This window comes from Mya arenaria, chromosome 5 (assembly GCF_026914265.1).
Source record: "Mya arenaria isolate MELC-2E11 chromosome 5, ASM2691426v1".
Lineage (NCBI taxonomy): Eukaryota > Metazoa > Mollusca > Bivalvia > Myida > Myidae > Mya > Mya arenaria.
The window spans coordinates 70,540,270-70,563,953 of NC_069126.1; the positions used below are offsets into that span (position 1 = coordinate 70,540,270).

Sequence of the window (23,684 nt, forward strand, 5' to 3'; positions counted from 1 at the left end):
ATACTACAAGGAATGAACCACTCGATATTATATACTACAAGGAATGAGCCACTCGATAGTATGTACTACAAGGAATGAGCCGCTCGATATTATATACTACAAGGAATGAGCCACTCGATATTATATACTACAAGGAATGAGCCACTCGATATTATATACTACAAGGAATGAGCCACTCGATAGTATGTACTACAAGGAATGAGCCGCTCGATATTATATACTACAAGGAATGAGACACTCGATATTATATACTACAAGGAATGAGTCACTCGATATTATATACTACAAGGAATGAGCCACTCGATATTATATACTACAAGGAATGAGCCACTCGATATTTTATACTACATGGAATGAGCCCCTCGATATTATATACTACAAGGAATGAGCCACTCGATATTATATACTACAAGGAATGAGCCACTCGGTATTATATACAACATGGAATGAGCCACTCGATATTATATACTACAAGGGATGAGCCACTCGATATTATATACTGCCAGGAATGAGCCACTCGATATAATATACTACAAGGAATGAGCCTCTCGATATTATATACTACCTGGAATGAGCCACTCGATATTATATACTGCAAGGAATGAGCCCCTCGATATTATATACTACAAGGAATGAGCCACTCGATATTATATACTACCTGGAATGAGCCACTCGATATTATATACTACAAGGAATGAGCCACTCGATATTATATACTACCTGGAATGAGCCACTCGATATTATATACTACAAGGAATGAGCCCCTCGATATTATATACTAAAAGTAATGAGCCACTCGATAATATATACTACCTGGAATGAGCCACTCGATATTATATACTACAAGGAATGAGCCACTCGATATTATATACTACATGGAATGAGTCACTCGATATTATATACTACAAGAAATGAGCCACTTGATATTATATACTACAAGGAATGAGCCACTCGATATTATATACTACATGGAATGAACCCCTCGATATTATATACTACAAGGAATGAGCCACTCGATATTATATACTACAAGGAATGAGCCACTCGATATTATATACTACATGGAATGAGCCACTCGATATTATATACTACAAGGAATGAGCCACTCGATATTATATACTACAAGGAATGAGTTCCTCGATATTATGTACTACAAGGAATGAGCCACTTGATATAATATACTACAAGGAATGAGCCACTCGATATTATATACTACAAGGAATGAGACACTCGATATTATATACGACAAGGAATGAGCCACTCGATATTATATACTACATGAAATGAGCCACTCGATATTATATACTACAAGGAATGAGCCACTCGATATTTTATACTACATGGAATGAGCCCCTCGATATTATATACTACAAGGAATGAGCCACTCGATATTATATACTACAAGGAATGAGCCACTCGATATTATATACAACATGGAATGAGCCACTCGATATTATATACTACAAGGGATGAGCCACTCGATATTATATACTGCCAGGAATGAGCCACTCGATATTATATACTACAAGGAATGAGCCTCTCGATATTATATAATACCTGGAATGAGCCACTCGATATTATATACTGCAAGGAATGAGCCACTCGATATTATATACTACAAGGAATGAGCCACTCGATATTATATACTACCTGGAATGAGCCACTCGATATTATATACTACAAGGAATGAGCCACTCGATATTATATACTACCTGGAATGAGCCACTCGATATTATATACTACAAGGAATGAGCCCCTCGATATTATATACTAAAAGTAATGAGCCACTCGATAATATATACTACCTGGAATGAGCCACTCGATATTATATACTACAAGGAATGAGCCACTCGATATTATATACTACATGGAATGAGTCACTCGATATATTATACTACAAGAAATGAGCCACTTGATATTATATACTACAAGGAATGAGCCACTCGATATTATATACTACATGGAATGAGCCACTCGATATTATATACTACAAGGAATGAGCCACTCGATATTATATACTACAAGGAATGAGCCACTCGATATTATATACTACATGGAATGAGCCACTCGATATTATATACTACAAGGAATGAGCCACTCGATATTATATACTACAAGGAATGAGTTCCTCGATATTATGTACTACAAGGAATGAGCCACTTGATATAATATTCTACAAGGAATGAGCCACTCGATATTATATACTACAAGGAATGAGCCACTCGATATTATATACGACAAGGAATGAGCCACTCGATATTATATACTACATGAAATGAGCCACTTGATATTATATACTGCAAGGAATGAGTCACTTGATTTTATATACTACATGGAATGAGCCACTCGATATTATATACTGCAAGGAATGAGCCACTCGATATTATATACTACATGGAATGCGCCACTTGATATTATATACTACAAGGAATGAGCCACTCGATATTATATACTACATGGAATGCGCCACTTGATATTATATTCTTCAAGGAATGAGCCACTTGCTAAAATATTCTACATGGAATGAGCCACTAGATATAATAAACTACCTGCAATGAGTAACTTGATATAATATACTACCTGGAATGAGCCACTTGATATAATATACCACAAGGAATGAGCCACTCGATATTATATACCACAAGGAATGAGCCACTCGATATTATATACTACATGGAATGCGCCACTTGATATTATATTCTTCAAGGAATGAGCCACTTGCTAAAATATTCTACATGGAATGAGACACTAGATATAATAAACTACCTGCAATGAGCCACTTGATATAATATACTTCAAGGAATGAGCCATTCGATCTTATATACTTCAAGGAATGAGCCACTTGCTAAAATATTCTACATGGATTGAGCCACTAGATATAATAAACTACCTGCAATGAGTAACTTGATATAATATACTACCTGGAATGAGCCACTTGATATAATATACTACAAGGAATGAGCCATTCGATATTATATATTTCAAGGAATGAGCCACTTGCTAAAATATTCTACATGGATTGAGCCACTAGATATAATAAACTACCTGCAATGAGTAACTTGATATAATATACTACCTGGAATTAGCCACTTGATATAATATACCACAAGGAATGAGCCACTCGATATTATATACTACAAGGAATGAGCCACTCGATATTATATACTACCTACAATGAGCCACTAGATACAATAAACTACCTGCAATGAGTCACTTGATATAATATACTACCTGGAATGAGCCACTTGATAGACTATACTACAAGGAATGCGACACTTGATATAAAATACTGCAAGGAATGAGTCACTTGATTTTATATACTACATGGAATGCGCCATTTGATATTATATACTGCAAGGAATGAGTCTTTTGAGTTTATATACTACATGGAATGAGCCACTCGATATTATATACTTCCCGAAATGAGGCAATTGATATTATATACTACCTGGAACGAGCCACTCGATAGAATATACTACAAGGAATGAGCCACTCGATATTATATACTACAAGGAATGAGCCACTCGATATTATATACTACAAGGAATGAGCCACTCGATATTAGATACTACAAGGAATGAGCCACTCGATATTGAATACTACAAGGAATGAGTCACTCGATATTATATACTACAAGGAATGAGCCACTCGATATTATATACTACAAGGAATGAGCCACTCGATATTATATACTACAAGGAATGAGCCACTCGATATTATATACTACAAGGAATGAGCCACTCGATATTATATACTTCCCGAAATGAGCCACTTGATATTATATACTACAAGGAATGAACCACTCAATATTATATACTACAAGGAATGAGCCACTCGATATTATATACTGCAAGGAATGAGCCACTCGATATTATATACTACAAGGAATGAGCCACTCGATATTATATACTACAAGGAATGAGCCACTCGATATTATATACTACAAGGAATGAGCCACTCGATATTATATTCGACAAGGGATGAGCCACTCGATATTACATACTACAAGGAATGAGCCACTCGATATTATATACTACAAGGAATGAGCCACTCGATATTATACACTACAAGGAATGAGCCACTCGATATTATATACTACAAGGAATGAGCCACTCGATATTATATACTACCTGGAATGAGTCACTCGATGTTATATACTACAAAGAATGAGCCACTTGATATTATATACTACAAGGAATGAGCCACTCGATATTATATACTACAAGGAATGAGCCACTTGATATTATATACTACAAGGAATGAGCCACTCGATATTATGTACTACAAGGAATGAGCCACTCGATATTATATATTACAAGAAATGAGCCACTCGATATTATATACTACAAGGAATGAGCCACTCGATATTATATACTACCTGGAATGAGTCACTCGATATTATATACTACAAGGAATGAGCCACTCGATATTATATACTACAATGAATGAGAAACTCGATATTATATACTACAAGGAATGAGCCACTCGATATTATATACTACAAGGAATGAGCCTTGATAATATATGCTACAAGGAATGAGCCACTTGATATTATATTCTACAAGGAATGAGCCACTCGATATTATATACTACAAGGAATGAACCACTCAATATTATATAATACAAGGAATAAGCCACTCGATATTATATACTACAAGGAATGAGCCACTCGATATTATATACTACAAGGAATGAGCCACTCGATATTATATACTACAAGGAATGAGCCACTCGATATTATATACTACAAGGAATGAGCCACTCGATATTATATACTACAAGGAATGAGCCACTCGATATTATATACTTCCCGAAATGAGCCACTTGATATTATATACTACAAGGAATGAGCCACTCGATATTATATACTTCAAGGAATGTGCCACTTGCTAAAATATTCTACATGGAATGAGCCACTAGATATAATAAACTACCTGCAATGAGTAACTTGATATAATATACTACAAGGAATGAGCCACTTGATATAATATACTACAAGGAATGAGCCTCTCGATATTATATACTACCTGCAATGAGCCACTATATATAATAAACTGCCTGCAATGTGCCACTCGATATTATATACTACCTGGAATGAGCCACTCGATATTATTTACTACCTGGAATGAGCCCCTCGATATTATGTACTACCTGAAATGAGCCACTCGATATTATGTACTACAAGGAATGAGCCACTCGATATTATTTACTACCTGGAATGAGCCACTCGATATTATTTACTACCTGGAATGAGCCCCTCGATATTATGTACTACATGGAATGAGCCACTCGATATTATTTACTACCTGGAATGAGCCCCTCGATTGTATGTACTACCTGGAATGAGCCCCTCGATATTATGTACTACCTGGAATGAGCCACTCGATATTATTTACTACCTGGAATGAGCCACTCGATATTATTTACTACCTGGAATGAGCCACTCGATATTATATACTACCTGCAATGAGCCACTCGATATTATATACTACAAGGAATGAGCCACTCGATATTATATACTACAAGGAATGAGCCACTCGATATTATATACTACAAGGAATGAGCCACTTGATATAATATACTACAACGAATGAGCCACTCGATATTATATACTACAATGAATGAGCCACTCGATATTATATACTACGAGGAATGAGCCACTTGATATTATATACTACAAGGAATGAGCCACTCGATATTATATACTACAAGGAATGAGCCACACGATATTATATACTACAAGGAATGAGCCACTCGATATTATATACTTCCCGAAATGAGCCACTTGATATTATATACTACAAGGAATGAGCCACTCGATATTATATACTTCAAGGAATGTACCACTTGCTAAAATATTCTACATGGAATGAGCCACTAGATATAATAAACTAGCTGCAATGAGTAACTTGATATAATATACTACCTGTAATGACCCATTTGATATAATATACTACAAGGAATGAGCCATTCGATATTATATACGTCAAGGAATTAGCCACTTGCTAAAATATTCTACATGGAATGAGCCACTAGATATAATAAACTACCTGCAATGAGTAACTTGATATAATATACTACCTGTAATGAGCCACTTGATATAATATACTACAAGGAATGAGCCACTCGATATTATATACTACAAGGAATGAGCCACTCGATATTATAAACTACCTGCAATGAGCCACTAGATATAATAAACTGCTTGCAATGGGTCAGTTGATATAATATACTACCTGGAATGAGCCACTTGATAGAATATACTACAAGGAATGAGCCACTTGATATTATATACTGCAAGGAATGAGTCACTTGATTTTATATACTACATGGAATGCGCCACTTGATATTATATACTGCAAGGAATGAATCACTTGAGTTTATATACTACATGGAATGAGCCACTCGATATTATATACTTCCCGAAATGAGGCACTTGATATTATATACTACATGAAACGAGCCACTCAATAGAATATACTACAAGGAATGAGCCACTCGATATTATATACTACAAGGAATGAGCCACTCGATATTATATACTACAAGGAATGAGCCACTCGATATTAAATACTACAAGGAATGAGCCACTCGATATTAAATACTACAACGAATGAGCCACTCGATATTATATACTACAAGGAATGAGCCACTCGATATTATATACTACAAGGAATGAGCCACTCGATATTATATACTACAAGGAATGAGCCACTCGATATTATATACTACAAGGAATGAGCCACTCTATATTATATACTACAAGGAATGAGTCACTCGATATTATATACTAAAAGGAATGAGCCACTCGATATTATATACTACAAGGAATGAGCCACTCGATATTATATACTACATGGAATGAGCCACTTGATATTATATACTACAAGGAATGAGCCACTCGATATTATATACTACAAGGAATGAGCCACTCGATATTATATACTACAAGGAATGAGCCACTCGATATAATATATTTCCCGAAATGAGCCACTTGATATTATATACTACAAGGAATGAGCCACTTGATATTATATACTACAAGGAATGAGCCACTCGATATTATGTACTACAGGGAATGAGCCACTCGATATTATATACTACAAGGAATGAGACACTCGATATTATATACTACAAGGAATGAGCCACTCGATATTATATACTACAAGGAATGAGCGACTCGATATTATCTACTACAAGGAATGAGCCACTCGATATTATATACTACAAGGAATGATCCACTCGATATTATATACTACAAGGAATGAGACACTCGATATTATATACTACAAGGAATGAGCCTCGATATTATATACTTCCCGAAATGAGCCACTTGATATTATATACTACAAGGAATGAACCGCTCGATATTTATATACTTCCCGAAATGAGCCACTTGATTTTATATACTACAAGGAATGAGCCACTTGATATTATATACTACATGTAATGAGCCACTTGATATTATATACTACATGGAATGAGCCAATTGATATTATATACTACAAGGAATGAGCCACTCAATATTATATACTACATGGAATGAGCCACTTGATATTATGTACTACAAGGAATGAGCCACTCGATATTATATACTACAAGGAATGAGCCACTCGATATTATATACTACATGGAATGAGCCAATTGATATTATATACTACAAGGAATGAGCCACTCAATATTATATACTACATGGAATGAGCCACTTGATATTATGTACTACAAGGAATGAGCCACTCGATATTATATACTACAAGGAATGAGCCACTCGATATTATATACTACCAGGAATGAGGCGCCCGATATTATATACTTCCCGAAATGAACCACTTGCTAAAATATTCTACATGGAATGAGCCACTAGATATAATAAACTACCTGCAATGAGTAACTTGATATAATATACTACCTGGAATGAGCCACTTGATATAATATACTACAAGGAATGAGCCACTCGATATTATATACTACAAGGAATGAGCCACTCGATATTATATACTACTTGCAATGAGCCACTAGATATAATAAACTGCCTGCAATGAGTCACTTGATATAATATACTACCTGGAATGAGCCACTTGATAGAATATACTACAAGGAATGCGCCACTTGATATTATATACTACAAGGAATGAGCCACTCGATATTATGTACTACAGGGAATGAGCCACTCGATATTATATACTACCAGGAATGAGCCACTCGATATTATATACTACAAGGAATGAACCACTCGATATTATATACTACAAGGAATGAGCCGCTCGATATTATATACTTCCCGAAATGAGCCACTTGATATTATATACTACAAGGAATGAACCGCTCGATATTTATATAATTCCCGAAATGAGCCACTTGATATTATATACTACAAGGAATGAGCCACTTGATATTATATACTACATGTAATGAGCCACTTGATATTATATACTACATGGAATGAGCCACTTGATATTATATACTACAAGGAATGAGCCACTTGATATTATATACTATATGGAATGAGCCAATTGATATTATATACTACAAGGAATGAGCCACTCAATATTATATAATACATGGAATGAGCCACTCGATATTATATACTACAAGGAATGAGCCACTCGATATTATATACTACCAGGAATAAGCCGCCCGATATTATATACTTCCCGAAATGAACCACTTGCTAAAATATTCTACATGGAATGAGCCACTAGATATAATAAACTACCTGCAATGAGTAACTTGATATAATATACTACCTGGCATGAGCCACTTGACATAATATACTACAAGGAATGAGCCACTCGATATTATATACTACAAGGAATGAGCCACTCGATATTATATACTACTTGCAATGAGCCACTAGATATAATAAACTGCCTGCAATGAGTCACTTGATATAATATACTACCTGGAATGAGCCACTTGATAGAATATACTACAAGGAATGCGCCACTCAATATTATATACTGCAAGGAATGAGTCACTTAATTTTATATACTACATGGAATGCGCCACTTGATATTATATACTGCAAGGAATGAGTCACTTGAGTTTATATACTACATGGAATGAGCCACTCGATATTATATACTTCCCGAAATGAGGCACTTGATATTATATACTACATGGAACGAGCCACTCGATAAAATATACTACAAGGAATGAGCCACTCGATATTATATACTACAAGGAATGAGCCACTCGATATTATATACTACAAGGAATGAGCCACTCGATATTATATACTACAAGGAATGAGCCACTCGATATTAAATACTACAAGGAATGAGCCACTCGATATTATATACTACAAGGAATGAGCCACTCGATACTATATATTAGAAGGAATGAGCCACTCGATATTATATACTACAAGGAATGAGCCACTCGATATTATATACTATATGGAATGAGCCACTTGATATTATATACTACAAGGAATGAGCCACTCGATATTAAATACTACAAGGAACGAGCCACTCGATATTATATGCTTCCCGGAATGAGCCACTCGATATTATATACTTCCCGAAATGAGCCACTTGATATTATATACTACAAAGAATGAGCCACTCGATATTATATACTTCCCGAAATGAGCCACTCGATATTATATACTACAAATAATGAGCCACTCGATATTATATACTACAAGGAATGAGCCACTCGATATTTATATACTACATGGAATGAGCCACTTGATATTATATACTACAAGGAATGAGCCACTCGATATTATATACTACAAGGAATGAGCCACACGATATTATATACTACAAGGAATGAGCCACTCGATATTATATACTTCCCGAAATGAGCCACTCGATATTATATACTACAAGGAATGAGCCACTTGAAATTATATACTACAAGGAATGAGCCACTCGATATTATGTACTACAAGGAATGAGCCACTCGATATTATATACTACAAGGAATGAGCTACTCGATATTATATACTACAAGGAATGAGCCTCTCGATATTATATACTACATGGAATGAGCGACTCGATATTATATACTACAAGGAATGAGCCACTCGATATTATATACTACAAGGAATGAGCCTCTCGATATTATATACTACCTGGAATGAGCCACTCGATATTATATACTGCAAGGAATGAGCCACTCGATATTATATACTACAAGGAATGAGCCACTCGATATTATATACTACCTGGAATGAGCCACTCGATATTATATACTACAAGGAATGAGCCACTCGATATTATATACTACCTGGAATGAGCCACTCGATATTATATACTGCAAGGAATGAGCCCCTCGATATTATATACTACAAGGAATGAGCCTCTCGATATTATATACTACCTGGAATGAGCCACTCGATATTATATACTGCAAGGAATGAGCCACTCGATATTATATACTACAAGGAATGAGCCACTCGATATTATATACTACCTGGAATGAGCCACTCGATATTATATACTACAAGGAATGAGCCACTCGATATTATATACTACCTGGAATGAGCCACTCGATATTATATACTGCAAGGAATGAGCCCCTCGATATTATATACTACAAGGAATGAGCCACTCGATAATATATACTACAAGGAATGAGCCCCTCGATATTATATACTTCCCAAAATGATCCACTTGCTAAAATATTCTACATGGAATGAGCCACTAGATATAATAAACTACCTGCATTGAGTAACTTGATATAATATACTGCAAGGAATGAGCCACTTGATATTATATACTACATGGAATGAGCCCCTCGATATTATATACTACAAGGAATGAGCCACTCGATATTATATACTACAAGGAATGAGCCACTCGATATTATATACTACATGGAATGAGCCACTCGATATTATATACTACAAGGAATGAGCCACTCGATATTATATACTACAAGGAATGAGCCACTCGATATTATGTACTACAAGGAATGAGCCACTTGATATAATATACTACAAGGAATGAGCCACTCGATATTATATACTACAAGGAATGAGCCACTCGATATTATATACTACATGGAATGCGCCACTTGATATTATATACTTCAAGGAATGAGCCACTTGCTAAAATATTCTACGTGGAATGAGCCACTAGATATAATAAACTACCTGCAATGAGTAACTTGATATAATATACTACCCGGAATGAGCCACTTGATATTATATACTACAAGGAATGAGCAATTCGATATTATATACATCAAGGAATGAGCCACTTGCTAAAATATTCTACATGGATTGAGCCACTCGATATAATAAACTACCTGCAATTAGTAACTTTATATAATATACTACCTGGAATGAGCCACTTGATATAATATACTACAAGGAATAAGCCACTCGATATTATATACTACAAGGAATGAGACACTCGATATTATGTACTACAAGGAATGAGCCACTTGATATTATGTACTACAAGGAATGAGCCACTTGATATTATATACTATAGGGAATGAGCCACTCGATATTATATACTACCAGGAATGAGCCGCTCGATATTATATACTTCCCGAAATGATCCACTTGCTAAAATATTCTAAAAGGAATGAGCCACTCGATATAATAAACTAGCTGCAATGAGTAACTTGATATAATATACTACCTGGAATGAGCCACTTGATATAATATACAACAAGGAATGAGCCATTCGATATTATATACTTCAAGGAATGAGCCACTTGCTAAAATATTCTACATGGAATGAACCATTAGATATAACAAACTACCTGCAATGAGTAACTTGATATAATATACTACCTGGAATGAGCCACTTGATATAATATACTACAAGGAATGAGCCACTCGATATTATATACTACAAGGAATGAGCCACTCGATATTATATACTACCTGCAATGAGCCACTTGATATAATAAACTGCCTGCAATGAGTCACTTGATATAATATACTACCAGGAATGAACAACTTGATAGAATATACTACAAGGAATGCGCCACTTGATATTATATACTGCAAGGAATGAGTCACTTGATTTTATATACTACATGGAATGCGCCACTTGATATTATATACTGCAAGGAATGAGTCACTTGAGTTTATATACTACATGGAATGAGCCACTCGATATTATATACTTCCCAAAATGAGGCACTTGATATTATATGCTTCCCAAAATGATCCACTCGATATTATATACTTCCCGAAATGAGCCACTTGATATTATATACTGCAAGGAATGAGCCACTTGATATTATATACTACATGGAATGAGCCACTCGATATTATGTACTACAAGGAATGAGCCACTGGATATTATATACTTCAAGGAATGAGCCACTCGATAATATATACTACAAAGAATGAGCCACTCGATATTATATACTACATGGAATGAGCCACTCGATATTATATACTACAAGGAATGAGCCACTCGATATTATATACTACAAGGAATGAGCCACTCGATATTATATACTACAAGGAATGAGCCACTCGATATTATATACTACAAGGAATGAGCCACTCGATATTATATACTACATGGAATGAGCCACTCGATATTATATACTACAAGAAATGAGCCACTTGATATTATATACTGCAAGGAATGAGCCACTTGATATTATATACTACAAGGAATGAGCCACTCGATATTATGTACTACAAGGAATGAGCCACTAGATATTATATACTTCAAGGAATGAGCCACTCGATATTATATACTGCAAGGAATGAGCCACTCGATATTATATACTACATGGAATGAGCGACTCGATATTATATACTACAAGGAATGAGCCACTCGATATTATATACTACAAGGGATGAGCCACTCGATATTATATACTACAAGGAATGAGCCGCTCGATATTATATACTTCCCGAAATGAGCCACTTGCTATTATATACTACAAGGAATGAGCCACTCGATATTATATACTACATGGAATGAGCCACTCGATATTATATACTACAAGGAATGAGCCACTTGATATTATATACTACAAGGAATGAGCCACTTGATATTATATAATACATGGAATGAGCCACTTGATATTATATACTACATGGAATGAGCCACTTGATATTATATACTACAAGGAATGAGATACTTGATATTATATACTACATGGAATGAGCCACTTGATATTATATACTACATGGAATGAGCCACTTGATATTATATACTACATGGAATGAGCCACTTGATATTATATACTACAAGGAATGAGCCACTCGATATTATATAATACATGGAATGAGCCACTCGATATTATAAACTACAAGGAATGAGCCACTTGATATTATGTACTACAAGGAATGAGCCACTCGATATTATATACTACAAGGAATGAGCCACTCGATATTATATACTACAAGGAATGAGCCACTTACTATTATGTACTACAAGGAATGAGCCACTCGATATTATATACTACAAGGAATGAGCCACTTGATATTATATAATACATGGAATGAGCCACTCGATATTATATAATACAAGGAATGAGCCACTCGATATTATATACTACAAGGAATGAGCCACTCGATATTATATACTACAAGGAATGAGCCACTTAATATTATGTACTACAAGGAATGAGCCACTCGATATTATATGCTTCAAGGAATGAGCCACTCGATATTATATACTACCAGGAATGAGCCGCTCGATATTATATACTTCCCGAAATGAGCCACTTGATATTATATACTACAAGGAATGAGCTACTCAATATTATATACTACAAGGAACGAGCCACTCGATATTATATACTACCAGGAATGAGCCGCTCGATATTATATACTTCCCGAAATGATCCACTCGATATTATATACTACAAGGAATGAGCCACTTGATATTATATACTACAAGGAATGAGCCACTCGATATTATATACTACAAGGAATGAGCCGCTCGATATTATATACAACCAGGAATGAGCCACTTGATATTATATACTACATGGAATGAGCCACTTGATATTATATACTACATGGAATGAGCCACTTAATATTATATACTACATGGAATGAGCCACTTGATATTATATACTACAAGGAATGAGCCACTTGATATTATATAATACATGGAATGAGCCACTCGATATTATATACTACCAGGAATGAGCCACTTGATATTATGTACTACAAGGAATGAGCCACTCGATATTATATACTACAAGGAATAAGCCGCTCGATATTATATACTACCAGGAATGAGCCACTCGATATTATGTAATACAAGGAATGAGCCACTCGATATTATATACTACAAGGAATGAGCCGCTCGATATTATATACTACCAGGAATGAGTCACTCGATATAATATACTACAAGGAATGAGCCACTCGATATTATATACTACAAGGAATGAGCCACTTGATATTATATACTACATGTAATGAGCCACTTGATATTATATACTACAAGGAATGAGCCACTCGATATTATATACTACAAGGAATGAGCCCCTCGATATTATATACTACCTGGAATAAGCCACTCGATATTATATACTACCAGGAATGAGCCACTCGATATTATATACTACAAGGAATGAGTCACTCGATATTATATACTACAAGGAATGAGCCACTTGATATTATGTACTACAAGGAATGAGCCACTCGATATTATACACTACAAGGAATGAGCCACTTGATATTATGTTCTACAAGGAATGAGCCACTCGATATTATATACTACCAGGAATGAGCCGCTCGATATTATATACTTCCCGAAATGAGCCACTTGATATTATATACTACAAGGAATGAGCTACTCAATATTATATACTACAAGGAACGAGCCACTTGATATTATATACTACCAGGAATGAGCCGCTCGATATTATATACTTCCCGAAATGAGCCACTTGATATTATATACTACAAGGAATGAGCCATTCGATATTATACACTACAAGGAATGAGCCACTCGATATTATATACTACAAGGAATGAACCTCTCGATAGTATTTACTACCTGATATGAGCCACTCGATGTTATAAAGTACCTGCAATGAGCCACTAGATATGATATACTACCTGCAATGAGTCACTTGATATTATATACTACCTGGAATGAGCCACTCGATATTATATACTACATGGAATGAGCCACTCGATATTATATACTACAAGGAATGAGCCACTCGATATTATATACTACAAGGAATGAGACACTCGATATTATATACTACAAGGAATGAGCCACTCGATATTACATACTACAAGGATTGAGCCCCTCGATATTATATACTACAAGGAATGAGCCGCTCGATATTATATACTACAAGGAATGAGCCGCTCGATATTATATACTACAAGGAATGAGCCACTCGATATTATATACTTCCCGAAATGAGCCACTTGATATAATATACTACAAGGAATTAGCCACTTGATATTAAATACTACAAGGAATGAGCAACTCGATATTATATACTACAAGGAATGAGCCACTCGATATTATATACTACAAGGAATGAGCCCCTCGATATTATATAATTCACGAAATGAGCCACTTGATATAATATACTACAAGGAATGAGCCACTCGATATTATATACTACAAGGAATGAGCCACTTGATATTATGTACTACAAGGAATGAGCCACTCGATATTATATACTACAAGGAATGAGCCGCTCGATATTATATACAACCAGGAATGAGCCACTTGATATTATATACTACATGGAATGAGCCACTTGATATTATATACTACATGGAATGAGGCACTTAATATTATATACTACATATAATGAGCCACTGGATATTATATACTACAAGGAATGAGCCACTCGATATTATATACTACCAGGAATGAGCCAATAGATATTATGTAATACAAGGAATGAGCCACTCGATATATACTACAAGGAATGAGCCGCTCGATATTATATACTACCAGGAATGAGTCACTCGATATTATATACTACAAGGAATGAGCCACTTGATATTATATACTACATGGAATGAGCCACTTGATATTATATACTACAAGGAATGAGCCACTCGATATTATATACTACAAGGAATGAGCCACTCTATATTATATACTTCCCGAAATGAGCCACTTGATATTATATACTACAAGGAATGAGCCCCTCGATATTATATACTACAAGGAATGAGCCACTCGATATTATATACTACAAGGAATGAGTCACTCGATATTATATACTACAAGGAATGAGCTACTTGATATTATGTACTACGAGGAATGAGCCACTCGATATTATATACTACAAGGAATGAGCCACTTGATATTATGTTATACAAGGAATGAGCCACTCGATATTATATACTACAAGGAATGAGGCGCTCGATATTATATACTACCAGGAATGAGCCACTAGATATTATATACTACCAGGAATGATTCACTTGATATTATGTACTACAAGGAATGAGCCACTCGATATTATATACTACAAGGAATGAGCCACTCGATATTATATACTACCAGGAATGAGCCAATAGATATTATGTAATACAAGGAATGAGCCACTCGATATATACTACAAGGAATGAGCCGCTCGATATTATATACTACCAGGAATGAGTCACTCGATATTATATACTACAAGGAATGAGCCACTTGATATTATATACTACATGGAATGAGCCACTTGATATTATATACTACAAGGAATGAGCCACTCGATATTATATACTACAAGGAATGAGCCACTCTATATTATATACTTCCCGAAATGAGCCACTTGATATTATATACTACAAGGAATGAGCCCCTCGATATTATATACTACAAGGAATGAGCCACTCGATATTATATACTACAAGGAATGAGTCACTCGATATTATATACTACAAGGAATGAGCTACTTGATATTATGTACTACGAGGAATGAGCCACTCGATATTATATACTACAAGGAATGAGCCACTTGATATTATGTTATACAAGGAATGAGCCACTCGATATTATATACTACAAGGAATGAGGCGCTCGATATTATATACTACCAGGAATGAGCCACTAGATATTATATACTACCAGGAATGATTCACTTGATATTATGTACTACAAGGAATGAGCCACTCGATATTATATACTACAAGGAATGAGCCACTCGATATTATATACTACAAGGAATGAGCCACTTGATATTATATACTACAAGGAAAGAGCCACTCGATATTATATACTACAAGGAATGAGCCACTCGATATTATATACTACAAGGAATGAGCCGCTCGATATTATATACTACAAGGAATGAACCACTCGATATTATATACTACAAGGAATGAGCCACTCGATATTATATACTACATGGAATGAGCCACTCGATATTATGTACTACAAGGAATGAACCACTCGATATTATATACTACAAGGAATGAGCCACTCGATATTATGTACTACAAGGAATGAGCTACTCGATATTATATACTACAAGGAATGAGCCACTCGATATTATGTACTACAAGGAATGAGCCACTCGATATTATATACTACAAGGAATGAGCCACTCGATATTATGTACTACAAGGAATGAGTCACTTGATATTATATACTACAAGGAATGAGCCACTCGATATTATATACTACAAGGAATGAGCCACTCGATATTATATACTACAAGGAATGAGCCACTCGATATTATATACTACATGGAATGAGCCACTCGATATTATGTACTACAAGGAATGAGCCACTTGATATTATATACTACAAGGAATGAACCACTCGATATTATATACTACAAGGAATGAGCCACTCGATATTATGTACTACAAGGAATGAGCTACTCGATATTATATACTACAAGGAATGAGCCACTCGATATTATGTACTACAAGGAATGAGCCACTCGATATTATATACTACAAGGAATGAGCCACTCGATATTATGTACTACAAGGAATGAGTCACTTGATATTATATACTACAAGGAATGAGCCACTCGATATTATATACTACAAGGAATGAGCCACTCGATATTATAGACTACAAGGAATGAGCCTCTCGATATTATATACTACAAGGAATGAGCCACTTGATATTATATACTACAAGGAATGAGCCACTTGATATTATATACTACAAGGAATGAGCTACTCGATATTATATACTACAAGGAACGAGCCACTCGATATTATATACTACCAGGAATGAGCCGCTCGATATTATATACTTCCCGAAATGAGCCACTTGATATTATATACTACAAGGAATGAGCCACTCGATATTATATACTACAAGGAATGAGCCACTCGATATTATATACTACAAGGAATGAGCCACTTGATATTATATACTACAAGGAATGAGCCACTCGATATTATATACTACAAGGAATGAGCCATTCGATATTATATACTACAAGGAATGAGCCACTCGATATTATATGCTACAAGGAATGAACCTCTCGATAGTATTTACTACCTGATATGAGCCACTTGATAATAAATACTACCTGGAATGAGCCACTCATTATTATAAGCTACCTGGAATAAGCCACTCGATAATATATACTACCTTGAATGAGCTACTCGATATTATAAACTACCTGCAATTGGCCAATCGATATAATAAACTACCTGGAATGAATCACCCTATAGTACTTACTACCTGAAATGAGCCGCTCGATATTAAATACTACTTGAATTGAGCCACTCATTGTTATAGACTACATGGAACGAGCCAATCTATGTATAGTACTACCTGGAATAAGCCACTTGAAATTAAATAATACCTGGAATGAGTTTCTTTATATTATACACTAACTGGAATAAGGAACTTGACATAATATACTACTTGAAATTAACCACTTATACTACCTGGAATTGGCCAATCGATATTTTATACTACCTGGAATGAGACACTTGTTATTATATACTACATGAAATCCTAAACTGAGCCACTCCGGATTGTTATACACAAGGAATGAGCCACTTGATAATGTAGACTACCTGCAAAGAGCCACTCGATATTATATTCTTCCTCGAATGAACCACTTAATATAAAATACTATCCAGAATCACTTGATATTATATACTACCTGGACTGAGGCACTTGATATTATATACTACCTGAATTGATCCACTTTTTATTTCATACTGCCTGGAGTGAGTCATTTTATAGTATACACTACCTAGAATAAGCCACTTGATAATATATTATACCGAAAAAAGCCAATAGATATTATATACTATCCTGGAATGAGCCACTTGATATTATATACGACAAGTAATGAACCACTTGATATTATATACTTCAAGGAATGAGTCAATTGATATTATATACTACCTTGAATGATCCACATGATATAATATACTAGCTGGAATGATCCAAAAATAATAGATTCTTAGATTAAATTAAATGTCTATAAAGGTAGTTTTTAAATTTCATAAACAATGATATTGCACTTTTCGCATGAAACATTCTTGTAACAACAAAAGTACATACTTGTTACGATGATTGTTTGATCTCCACTGAAATCGATCTTATTTCCTCCTGGGGGAATACAAAACCAAACGTCCCCGTTCATATCTCTGGTGACGTTCCGGATGACACAGGCGTACTCCCTTTTACTGACACAGGAGCAGCTAAGGTAAGAAGGCGGTGTGGGGTCCGTGCCACATCCTGATGGGCCGTACCCTACTGCGGTTATAATATTGGGAGATTTATCCGTATATCTTCTAAAAAAGCTTCCATAGTGAACATCGTTAGTCGAAGAGCACGTCAGTTGCAAGGATAAGTTCTCTTGGATTGTAAAACCTCCAGATGTCCCGTTCCCTGATAACGTTGTGCTGAGAACTGTAATATCAAAGTAAATCACATGCTTGTTTGCTCATCAATATGCAAATGATCATTACAGATAATTTCGTTAAAAAGTGTCCCGTTGTTGCAAGGTGCATAAGTTCATATTGCAATCGAATAATATTCAAGGTGTATTCATTTACTTATCGTACACATCGTGCTTTTGAGATACTGCCTTTATTAGAATAATAAAAGATAAATCTGCAACAATGTGTCAAAATGTTGTAATTTTCATCATGGGCACAATTCACATTTTCTTCCTTTTTTGGCCGGAAGTACGCTTAAGAAAAATCTAAATTTAAATTGTTGTGTAAATCTGGAACTGTGGATCGAAGATGAGATAACCTTTTAACCATGAGTCCCTGGGATTATTTAATCTTTTCGCTGAAATGTCATGTTGTGTTTAATTGCAGGAACTTTCATTTTCACTGCTTCTAAACATTTTCGTTCACGTATTGCTGTAAAAAAGAAACGTTGTGTTTAGAGGGCCAGGTGTTCCTTTACTAAATTTTCCTCACTAAAATGACGCGATTTTCGAACTGACTCCAATCAGAGTTACTTAATTCGAACTTTTTAGTATAATAGAAATAAAACAAATGTTGAGTTTCGTTGTAGGATAAGGACATAAGTTATTTTCAAATTATACAATATAGTTTTGGAAGTTATAGTGTTGTAATTGGTGTTCATAACTCTTAATCTGATTCTTCTTTTGCCTTAGTTAAGTGTCCAGAGCAGACTATAATACTAAATGAAAAATAGTAAAATTTGAAACATAGATACATATTCAGATAGATAGCTGTTAGAAGACGTTCCTCTCCCTAAAATGATAAGATAACTTAAGTCATCTTCCCGAGTTTACCTTTGCACTGTGAACGTTCCTTAATAATTAAAAGACTACCTCAACGTATATTTACAGTTCAGAACAACAATTTGTTTAAATATATTTATCAGTTTACTTAAACATTTCTGAATGGTATTGATGATTTAAGTCGGTCGCCTTACGCTTTGACACTAACAATTAAGGTATATATGTAAGTCAGATAAGCAAAGGTTTGAACCTTCATTTATTCATGTCAGAAAAATATGTTTATAATAATTGAAATCCATATCTTGCTTGCATGACAAATGCATTAAACACCTTAATGCCTCAGCTATACATAATTAATCTAAAACGCCTGTCAATAAATGATTAAAATGGTACCTTGACCGCAAAGAAGAACTCCAAATAATGTGAACAACTCCATATTACAACCACATTCCTGATTACGCACACAAACTAAATAAGTAAACTAAAACAATTTGTATTCCTTTAAGGAAGTCACTACTGAATTCAAGTTTAAAGGTTCGGTACACTGCTATAATCACGACTTCTTTATATTTATTTATCTGTCAGGCCACGCTTAAACGATATTCCGTTTACAGGTCTTCGCTAGAGCTCTTAGAGAATAAATTTGACAGTTAAAATGTTGTCAAACAAACCACTATCTTTACTTAATGCTATCTATAGTTAAAACAAAATTTTAAAAAACACAATCACACAACAGCAACATCACATGGTTCATCTTCATGAGTTTTCTTCATGTTTAATGTGCTTGAGATAGAAATAATTGTATACATTTAATTCATTGGCTAAAAAACACACTTTACATGATATACATTTTACTGATAATGTTGAATACATTATTAGGGATGATTTTACTGACTGTGGACATATACGCATTTAGGCCACTACTTTTATATAAATTGGTTTACAAAACCGGCGAGTCTAATTTTCCGAAAAGTACAAAAAAAATAAAAAATGAAATTCACTTTTTTTTTCCAAATTATTTTCCCGACCGTATTGATTTTGGTGCGAAACGAAAGAAAAACGAACGGTAAGAGTACGAATGCAGTAGATCTTGACTGGTTTGTTGTTCCGTAGCCGTATTCGCCAATTTATAGTGATAGCATGTGAGCCAGTCAACTGTTATGGCAGCGCCGTTGGCAATGGCGGAATTGACGATAGCAGTCATTCTTTGTATGAAATAATTAATTAAAATATGCAGGAGCTGTTAAAATAACAATAGCAATAAACATTGGCAAATTTAACAGCCGACACAAACAATAACTGTCACGTGATTGTTGTTTTTCCCCGCCAATTAAGGTCATGAAAATATTGTTGTTTATAGATAAAAAATAAAAGTGTCAGCGTCTGCCATCGAATTAGTAGACACAAATGTCTGTAAATTATGTGTGAGAAAAACATTCTATAACATTTTATGGTTAAATATCAAATAACAGTGCACTAAGTGTGAATGGTGAAATCGAAAGTAAAATTTCTAAGTTGACACCGGTGACCTAGTTTCACAAGTTCGGTCGGTGGTGTTTATGGATTTTAAATCACAAAATGGTTTGGAAATACTTGTCATTGAGTCAATGTAAAGCTTGTGTTTATTTAAGATTATATATTTATTCATGTTTGGTTTAATAGTAGAGTAAAAACAATGAAAGAGTTGAACACATGTGTCAATGCCAGGAGTTGTGTGCAAAACATTTAGATAAAACAACACGGAAAACTATTTTGAATAAGTCCATTTTAATTTGTAATGAACTTGATATTTCACTATAAATGAGATTTGTTGTTGTGACCAAGGAATACTCTTTAAAATGAAAAATAAACAAGCATGAAGTATAGATGCCATGTGAACGCATGTATACACAAAATGGCGGAGTTGGGAGAAGATGAAAATGTCCTATACATAATTATGGATTTCTCTGTTACTATCATTGCTACATAAATTAAGTCACATGCAAGATTTATTATTTTGCTATTTGATTTTTATGTACTGATGTGATAATTTGCTGCAAGATTTGAATTTGAAATGGATTTGGTGAACATCCCTTGGTAAATATCCCGGTCTGAAAATATCCGGACTTAGCATGGATCGGGTTACACACAACTAGGACCCCTCATGGTAAAGGTTATATATACTCAAATCTAGGTCTAGTTTCGTTTTTAGTTTTTCAGGAATTGTTTTCGCATTATTAAAGCTCAAATGTCTTTATAAAATGTTACCTCCTTATTTACAAAATTGGTAATTATTTCACTTAATTGACATTTTCCAATATTAAAATAACTTAAACAATGTTTAGAAAATGGTATGTATTGTTTTAATACAGTGCGATTTTTGTGTATTTTAATGCGTAAAATTAGCCTCCTCTTTTTTTCAATTTAATATTGGTAAGTTTTAAGTGTTCTGCATTCACTTTTGCTTTAGCATACCCTTAAAGCTAAACAAATGTCTTGCTGAGTGATATTCAATGTATCTTTGATTAAAAGTGTAGTTTATACATGTAAACATGTTTTATAGTCAATATCATTGATGTTTTATATGCACAGTATGTAAGATTTAAACTGTGTGTTTAATAAGAACTTTGAAACTTTGAGTGTATTAAAACATGCATTAATAGCAGTTTAAGAATTTAAAATGACAACTAAATGATATAAATTTTCACTGTTTTTATGTTGTTTTCTGATTTTCACCCTTTAAGAGTATGTTTTGTGACTTTTTTCCTCTTTTTTTTTCTTTTTTTTTTCGACCACCCAGTTGACATTTTTTCCAAAAATTCTTGTAAACCAAAAAATAAAAAAGGAGTGGCCTTACGGGGAATCAAAGAGTAAAGGCTGTTTTATACTGGTAAATATCTGACCTTTGATATAACTTGTAAGACCAATGTTGTGACTATTTTGGTAGAATAATATTAACAATATTATTAAAATGCTTGGAGAGACATTAACACCAGTAAATTTATATTCGCCCTATACAAAGAACGTAAAATAGAAAGGGATATAGGCTTCGCCACTCGTAAAAATATCTTTTTCTATGACATTCTTGAAATAAAATACGATTTTACACCGAAATCAAAAAAAAAATCTGTTTCTTT

At 34.4% G+C, this 23,684-nt stretch overlaps 1 protein-coding gene across 1 annotated transcript in view; it reads right to left on the reverse strand.

Moving 5' to 3' along the window:
- LOC128236189 (hemicentin-1-like) overlaps window positions 1–21,360 on the reverse strand; it is an 89,048-nt gene extending 67,688 nt beyond the window's left edge. The window contains exons 1-2 of the mRNA XM_052951079.1: window positions 20,962–21,360; window positions 19,407–19,757 (exon numbers count right to left, since the gene is read on the reverse strand). Coding sequence (XP_052807039.1) covers window positions 19,407–19,757; window positions 20,962–21,004 — 394 coding nt within the window. The 5' untranslated portion in view covers window positions 21,005–21,360. The remainder of the gene's footprint in view (window positions 1–19,406; window positions 19,758–20,961) is intronic.
- Window positions 21,361–23,684: the final 2,324 nt, after the last annotated feature.